Source organism: Pelodiscus sinensis, chromosome 2 (genome assembly GCF_049634645.1).
Source record: "Pelodiscus sinensis isolate JC-2024 chromosome 2, ASM4963464v1, whole genome shotgun sequence".
Lineage (NCBI taxonomy): Eukaryota > Metazoa > Chordata > Testudines > Trionychidae > Pelodiscus > Pelodiscus sinensis.
In genome coordinates, this window is record NC_134712.1 from 84,668,273 (window position 1) to 84,677,418 (window position 9,146).

Genomic DNA, 9,146 nt, shown 5'->3' on the forward strand with positions numbered 1-9,146 from the left:
TGGGAAACTACCTTAGGGCAAAGCAGAAAGATATGCTCATCCTTACATTGAAATGAGAGATAAGAGCTACAAAGGGCTATGGAACACACATACCTGGGTACACAGCATCTCAACTAGCAAGAGAGAGAAGCAGCCCTGATATACACAGAACAGAGTTGTCTATAGCATGGTCCAGAGTCTAGAGCAGTGGTTCTCAAAGGGCGGTCTGCAGCTATCTCCCACATGGTTTGTGGCTCGAGCTCAGCCCCCCGTTTTCCCCCATGAGGCGGGGAGCCTGCACTGCCTCCCCGCTGTGTGGGAGAGGAGTGAGGGCCAAGCTCCCACACACCCCGCTCGGGGAATGGCAGCAAGGCTTTCCCCATGGCTGCCATTGTCCCGTGCTACCTGGGCGGCCGTTTTGGCAGCACCCAGTGGGGAAGCAGCAGCCTGTGTACTGCACTGCCGTAGCCCAGCATCCAGCCCCACCTGCAGAAAGCCGTCTCTGCTAGACTGGAGATCAGCATCTGTCTCCCCGCCCAGTGCCATGGCATCTGCCCATGGGCTCCACCGCCTTCCTATGGGGCAAAGGCCTTCAGGCTCCTCTGTATGTTTCCCCAGCCCTGCTGCTTCTAGGGCTTTCCAGCAGCTGGCATCTGCCCATGGGCTCCACTGCCCGGGGAAGGAGCCACGCCAGCTGCTGCAAAGCCCTGGAAGTCACAGGGCTGGGGAAACATCTAGAGGAGCCTGAAGGCCTTCCCCCGTGGGACCTGTCCATCCTGCCTTCTGCTCAGCGGTGCAAGCAGCTTTGTTTCCGAGACGGGGAGGGCCACTCAGTAGGGCAGCTGTGCAGAGCGGGACTGCCCCAGAAGCTAGGGGAGTGGGCTGCCTGTCTCCCCGGGAGGTTGGGGGGTGCATCCAGAAGGAGTGGGGTTACTAGGGGACTCTGTCCCCCACCTTCATCCCTCACCAAAGAGCTGGTGTAAACCAAGGAATGCTTCTGAATTGCATTGTGCCCAATGCACCCCACTCCCTGGCTTGCTCTGTCCCACCATGAAAAATTCTGGAATCTCAAGATTTCCTGTGCTGACAAGGTACCATTTGAGTTGCCATAAGCAAAAAGCAGTGCAAAGGACAACAGAGGAGCCCGCCAGCACTGAAATGGGTAGCAATTCTAAACATTTGGTTTTCTGTTTAGAAACCATATCCTGTAGGATTGTGCTACTTCTGGTAGCAATATATTATGGGACAATTCCTACTACCAGTAGCACAGCCTTACAGGAGAGCAGCTCTCTACAAACCACAGGCCAATGGGAGCGTGAAGCCAGAAAAGTATCCCACCTCATGCCCAGACCCCTACACTGCAATCCCCCTCACTCACCTTCCTCCGCCTTGCCAAGACCTTGCACCCCCAGCTTACTTCTACACCTTCCCTTGCTCCTGTACCTTTCCACCAGTCCGCTCATGCACCCTCCTTCCTCACCACACTCTGCACCCTCCCTTGCTCCTGCACACTCCCTTTTGGCCAGACACCCTCCCCCGAGCCTGCTCTTGCACCCCCCTTCCCTGTTAGCCAGATGCTGTACCCTAAGCCCCCTCCTGCACCTCCTTCTTGGCTATATACTGCACCCACCCTTGCTCTTGCTTCCTCCCCCTGACCAGACAGCTTGCTTCTGCACCCTACCTCTTGCCTAGATTCTGCACCCCCATCCTTTTCCCACTTGCTGGCAGCCCTATCCCGCACACTGAATCCCTTGTTTTTGCCCCCACGCCAGAGCCTAAGGCGGTCCACAAAATCCACTAACTCCAGAACCCAAGAAAAGTTAATCTGGCCTATAGGAAGCCCTGAACCTCAGTCCTCCCTGTCCTTTCCCTTCACCCGGTCAGGCTGGAGTGCCAGAGGAATGGGGTGTCACAGTTGGGGGGCCACATCAGGGAAGGCTGGGGTTTTTTTGGAGGAGTTTTTTTACTTCTCCCTTGTGTGATCCCCAACTGATTTTTTTTGTGTGTGTGTGGATCAGTGGCCTCTGACCAATAAAAGATTCCCCACCCCTGCCATAAATAAAGAAAACATTGAAACCTTTTCCTGTTGGACATAAGTTAATATTTTACTTTATTTAAAACGAAGTTTTGATAAACTAACACAAAGTTAAAATGTTTAATCTGTTTAATAATTTAAATTAAACCATTCCTCTAGCTGCAGCACTAGCGATATGGCTCAGGTGTAATTATGTAATTAATGGTGAAATTTCACTAGGAACTGGTGGTCTGCGGAAAGATTTGCATTGAGTCAGGTGGTCCACGGGCCAATAGAGGAGCCCCTGAGTAGAGGCCAGGGGAATAGAGAGCCCCTGTCTTCTGTTCACTGCTAACTTTGCATTATTGATAGGATGAGTCTTTTAACCTTTTGGTGCCTTTGCCTGTCTGTACAATGGCTATAACAGCTACCTATGTTTATATAGGGCCGTGCAATCCTAGCTGAGCAGTGTTATATAAATGAGCATTGGTATTATCAGAGTAAATCACTGGAAGCTGTATTGTAAAAATTATGGTCACCTTGACAGAAAGTTTCAGGTGCTGTAAAACAATGCAAGCATTTAGTCTTTCTCTGTAAGAGAGAGCCTCATTTGTATTCAACGATTATTAAAAGACTGAGCCACTACATTAACACTAGCAGGCAACAACTTTGTTTTATATATATCTGTTTTAGTGTATCTCTTTAAATGACAGAATTATTTGTGATCTTGAATATTTATCCATGCAGTCTGACATGCACACTTCCTTACAGGTGGCCTGCAGTATTGTTTACCACTTCTGAAAGAGCTATAGAAAAATTAATCCTTACCCTGAGATGTAGGCAAATATCTCCATTTTACAGATATGGAAACAGGGAGACTAAATTATTTGCCCAAGGCCACCTGAATTTGAGGCAAAGTTAGAAGTTCCACATATTTGAGTTGTTCTTTTAGCATTATGTTTAATAAATTGCACACTGCTTCACATGGATAAAGCTTCTGGTATATTAAAAACTTTTAAATACATTCTCTATTAGTGACAAAGTGGCCACATGGAAACTTCACCCCAAATTAAGTGCATTTCCTTCATAATATATAAATTATTCTGTGCTTCTGCCTGTTAACACAGTAAGTAAGTAAGTGAGACTGTTTTTAACACTGCTTTGTAACTTTTTCTACTGCTATTTTTTGGTGTTGGCGTCCTTATGCTAATATTTTAGCTGAGCTTTTTAGTTGAAATGAACTAATAAAGAGTTCACTGAAGGTAATCATTTATAGACTTGGTGTTTGTTTGTTTTTTAAGATGCCTCTGGATATTATGAGGAATGAGTTGTCCAACAGTATATTATCCTTGCAACCAGAGCCAGAAATCCCACCTGAACTGCCTCCGCCAAGACCACATGTCCGTTGCTGTTGACTTGTTGTTTCCTACAGACTGGAAGAGAGAAGAAAGTGTCTGTACTACTCTGCACTACAATCATTTGGCAGTTTCATGTTGCACTTTTTTCCCCAAGTCAAAGCTACACACTAAATTGTAAATATGCAAATATACAGTCCTGTGTAGGATTCAGTTACAACAGTTAAATATTTCCCCTTTTCCCAAAAATAGCATATTTCATTTATTGCTGTAGTGTTATAAATATTGTACAGTATAAATGGAACTGCCACACTACACTCCCAGTCAAGGAGAAGAAATTAAATCTATACTTGTTATTATAAACAGGCAAGCAGAAGCTCTTCTTGTATGAAGATAAGTATATGGTGCTTTGCTATCTATTTTAAAGATTTTTTTTTTAAGCAAAAATTTATGTACAAAGCTTCCATAACCTGTGTTGTTGCCTTTAATATATTCAGAAGATTTTTTTTAGGGAGTCAGGTGGAGCTGTAGCATCTTCTGTTGACTAGATCTACAGCAAAGCTACCAGTAATTTCTAGTGGTCTGTTTTATTATTTATTATGTTGAATAGTAGGCCATTACTTCATGTGTTAAGACATCACATTTGGTGCAATTCTAAGGGTGCAGTGTCAATTCACACAGTTAATTTTCTGCTTAAACATAAGCTACATTGTAAGAATTATTGACTAAGTAAAAATGGAGATGTATTTTGAATTCTAAAAAAGATGATATGGAAAGCAATGCTGTTGTCCTAGACATATTCTTTTTAAAAGGAATTTAATACATTTTCCTGTGTTGGGGGAATGAATATATATATATGTATTTGTCTGAACATCTGGGTGGGTGGGGAAGACATTATGAATTTTTTCCCCCCTAATGGTGGAAATTATTCCCGTCAAGCATATACTGTGTTGGATTTTTGTCTGATAATGAATTTGTGAACTATATCTTTGGTATATCTTTTATTAAAATGCACTGTTTAGTTTAGCTGTGGTAAATCAGTAGTTACATATTCGAATAACTTGGCGTGTCCTGAATGTTGTGGTATTGAAAAGCATTGTGGTCTTTCTAAACTAATGAAAAGCAAATAAAATTTTGTATTTATGAATGACAGTGGAACTGCACCTGTTATTAAAATGGCTAATATATGTGATAGTGTACAAAAGGAAAAAAAGCAGTGATATTGAACTTTTAAAAAAAATCCTTTATAAAGGTCCGATTCTCATCATTGACATTTTATTTTTCAAGACAGGCAAAACATTAATAGCTTGTCTTGAATACTGCACTATTGGAATGACTAGCCAAATTGATATCCTGTAATGGCACGTGACTGCTTTTCATGATATCCTGGCAGGCAGTAGCAAAATTATTTATGACCCATGGGGACACACACATAAAGCAGTTTTTTTTTGTTTTTTTTTGTTTTTGTTTTTTTTGCAAAAGATAGCTTATCACTACTTTATTTTCTGATATCTGAAATATCTTACGATTTTTGCCATTATTCCACCTTGAACATTTACACAGACAAAATAATGTATGCCAGTTTCTCATGAGCTCTGTGAAAGGAAAAAAGCAATCAGAATAATTGATGGTAATTTGTACATTGCCCATTGGATCTTAGAGCTGCTGAATAAGATATTCCATTCTGCACACAATACTGTGTCAGAAATGCATCTTTGTAACATACAGCTTCAACTAACAAACTAAGGAAGCCTGGTTGAAAATTGTACTTGCATCTTCAGCAACCTTTGCCTAAACAGGTAGCTGGTATTACATAGTGAACTTGTGGTTTGTTTCAATACTGACAGATGAAATCCACCATTTTCTATAACATTTGTAGGATTTCTGATGGTACTGTGGGCAATAGCAAAGAAGGAAAAAGAAGTTTTAACTTGACGACAATTATTTCAACTGACTTGTTTTTACCTGTATTTAGAAATTTGTTGTGAATTTTTCTGCAGTTTTTTGAATTTAATAAAAATTAAGAAAACTAACTTAGATAAGCTTTTTTATCTTGTAATTACTTGCTATTGTTTCTTACGTTATGGAGACATTTGAATATAGGGCTTTCCCAATTATGACAATTGACGGTAACTGTAATAAGAATTTGTATTTATTAGTTGAAAATGTTTCCTGATCTTTTGACGGTGATTTTTAAACGGTTTGCATTAACCCAATTATTACACAGAGGACAAAAAGGAAACTGCCTCCTTCCATTTCCTCTGCAGCTTTAGGAACACTTCTGTGAGTCAGCAGCCTTCTGAGCAGCTGCTGTCCCTTCCCTGCTCTAGATGCTCAGTAGTACAGCTCTACAAATCCACGGCTATCCGCTTTATATCCGCAGATGCAGATAACCGCAGCTCAATGTTGTGGCTACAGATGCTGATACAAAATTTTGTATCTGTGCTGGGCTCTACTCAGTCAATCCTCTGGCTGGCTGTTGCATTGGAGAGGAGGGAGAATAAAATTGATGGACGCTTAATTGTTTCTGCCTAAGCCTAGCTGAGAGCAACTAAGAAAGTACTGCTCCCCTCTCTTACACAACTACCTGGGTATCCCAAGTAGGAAATAGGGAAGAGAAGCCAGGAACCAGCTAAACATCCCTAATTTTCTCCTTCAGACTTCTCTCTGGCTAGACCAGCTTTAATTTGCATCAGCTGAGTCATTGCTCAAGGAACTCAGCACCAGCCTTGACTAACTGGGGTCATAGAACATGTTGATGTTTCTGCTTCGCTCAGACACCTCGCCTCCCCAGTCTAGTCTTTGCAGTAGGTGATGCGGGAGGGAGGCAGGCAAAGGAGACAGTTAATTATACTAGCTCCTTTGGCAACTAGGGATTCCCCTATGCTGGGCGAATAGACTCCTGCAAAGGCAGCAGAAACTCACCCATGAGTGCCAAAAAAGAGTAGAACACTGCAGAGAATCTGCTTCAAAATAATTGTGGCCCTTTGACCTCTTTCAGTAATGGGGTTAATCCTGGGTCTATTGAAATAAATGGGTATTTTGCCACTGACTTCAGTGGACCTAGGATTTTGCCCAGCATGTTCGGCTTTCAGACTGAATCAAACACTACTTCCTAAAAGCATTGTAAATCTCATTTCTGTGATAACTAAACTGTAAAGCATGTTCTAAGATAAACACAACATTTAATGGACTTCCAGTTAGTTGCCTCCTAGATGGTACTTAGCTTGTGGCTTATCTCTCTGAGTATGTATTAAAAAAAAATTCCTGTGGGACAACAGAGTGATGCACAATTCTGCATCCACAGACTCCGCCCTCACAGGGCCTCCCGGACCCCAGACTTGGTTCAGAGACAGACAAAGCCTCCTGGCTGCCCAGCCTGGGCTGATTCTACCTCCCAAGGGTCCTGCCCGCTCAGCTATGGCTGCAGCTGCCAGGCAGCTTTGCCGGTCCCCAAAGAGTATCCAGGGCAGAGAGCAACTCCATCCAGGGACTGGGCGCTGCTCCAGATCAGCCTGCTGCAGCTAATGGGGCTGCAGCATCACCACTGCCATTGCTCGCAGGGGAGAGCCCAGCAAGAGGCTCTGGGGTGGCTGGACCTAGGGAGGTTGAGGGCCTTCCCGGTGGCCTGAGGTGCTGCAGGCCTACAGGGGAAGCAGCACGAGGCAGAGAGACACTGGCTTCATGCCAGGCTGGCCCTCGTGGCCCCCTGTTCAGGAAAAGCAACCACTGCACCATGTCCACTTCTGGTGGCAGCCTGTGGTGCGCAAGTATGTGCATAGGGTGGGCTGAGCTTTGGCTTGCTGCCTGGGGATAGGGCCGCAAGGCCATGTTCCTCACAGGCGGGGGCTCTCAGCCCCCCTGTCCAGGGGACTGCTTCAGCTGGTGTAAGGCCCAGGGTGTGGCCCACTCATGCTGGGAACGGAGGCAAACTCAGTGCCTTCTGTCCCTTGCCACCCCCAGCCCCACCATGCCCTGAGTGGCCACATCCTGAGCCCAGTGCTGAGCCACCCCTGTGGAACCTGCCGCTGCAGCCCGGCAACCCCTGAGGCATCACAAAGGAGAGGTCTAGCAACATTTGCAATAGCTGCCAACATGGGAAGAATGGGGGTTAGGAAGGGAGGAAGGAGTTGGGGGGGGGGTAAGGATAGGCAGTGTGGGGGGAAGGGTTAGGGAGGATGGGTGGGTGTAGGGATGAAGGTGAGGGTAGGAATGGTATGGGAGGGGGGACTGTGGGTCAAGGAGCTCCGGGATAAGGACTAGTGGCCCAGATTACCCCACTGGGCTCTTTTCCCATGTGACCCAAATCTGGTTCTCAGTAGGGCATGGGCACAAAGCTGGGGACTTCCTATGGTTCCATGTCTCTGTTGTGCCCTGCCCACACAGAGCATGTCCCAGCTCTGTGGAGGGAGCTCACTTGCCAGCTGGACGGGCACATCTGGAGCTCTGCTGCCATGCAAAGACAGGCAATAACCAGGCACGGAGAGTGAGCAATTCTCTTCCTTCCTGGCTGCTCGTACATAACCCAGCCTTGCCCCTTAGTAGCAAGCCAGGTGCCCAGGAGCACCTGAAGCAAAGAGGATTTATTTGGAGTTGAGCCCCATTTTACTGGTTGCATTTGGTTTTTGCTTACACATGAGGCCCACATGCTGGCAGAGCCCTTCTCGACAGGTCGCTTCTCCATAGCCAGGAGAGGCTCCGAACTCTGCACGTGAATGAACTATTTTAGTGGCAGGTGGGGCAGGAGCAGGAAAGATGCAGGGATGGGGGACTGGCTGGCGATTGAAGAGTGTGAGCGAGTAGGATGGGCCGAGAGCGATCAGGTAGAGGGGCCCATCCAGGGGTGTGGTGGGAGGGAGCAGAGAAGAGTGAGAGTGACTTAGTGTCATGGAGAGCACAACTGGGTTGTGCAAGATTAACAGGCTGGGCAGCTCTCTGGCTGTGAAGGCAAGAGGTCAGTCTCCTAATGAATACAAATTTTTTTATAGCTAGATGGAAATAGAGTCCTGAATCTGGAAATGTGGGTCTGGAATTTCTTTGTTGAAACAAGAGTGATGATATGGAAAAGGTTCTGAATCATTGGCTTATGAGATCTCTCATGGTAATCACAGCTATGCTCTCTAGACACAGACTCTGCTCTATTGGGGCACATCTGTGCAGCAGGGCTAAAGCTGAAATAAGCTACACAACTTGAGCTACTTCAATTGCGTAGCTAAAGTCAAAATAGCTTATTTTGGCTTTTGGCGCTGCCTACACAGCAGGAAGTCTGAGGCAGAGCACTCTTCCTCTGACTTCCCTTATGCCTCGTAAAATGAGGGTTACAGGAGTCAGTAAGAAGTCTTCCAGCTTGCCATTATTTTGACATTGTCAAAATAAATGCTTGTAGTGTAGACGCAGACTATGTTATTTCGGAATAGTGTCAGTTATTCCGAAATAACGCTGCTGTGTAGATGTATCTTTGGAGACCTGCTGGATGAGAAGAGATTAAAAATTGCTCCAATAAGGCTTCACTAACGATTGCATTTCACTCCACAGATAAGCAGTGTAGCCTATAGTGGTGTCAGTTCCAAGATACTGGAGAGAAAAGGTGATTGAGGTAATATCTTGTATTGGGCTAATTTCCACTGGTGAGAGAGGTGACCTTTTGAGTAATAAAAAAGCAAATTGAAAGAGCCAGATGAATACCTAGAAACCATCTACTTCAAGACAGACCCAAGAAAACCAACAATAGAACACCACTTGTCATCACCTACAACCCCCAACTTAAACCTGTCCAACACATTATCAATAAACTACAG

General features: G+C 45.2%; 1 protein-coding gene across 1 annotated transcript in view; it reads left to right on the plus strand.

Moving 5' to 3' along the window:
• Nucleotides 1–4,819, plus strand: part of RAB12 (RAB12, member RAS oncogene family) — a 39,422-nt gene extending 34,603 nt beyond the window's left edge. Inside the window, exon 6 of the mRNA XM_075920964.1 lies at nt 3,295–4,819. Within this exon, the coding sequence (XP_075777079.1) occupies nt 3,295–3,408 (114 nt within the window). The 3' untranslated portion in view covers nt 3,409–4,819. The remainder of the gene's footprint in view (nt 1–3,294) is intronic.
• The last annotated feature ends 4,327 nt before the right edge of the window (nt 4,820–9,146 follow it).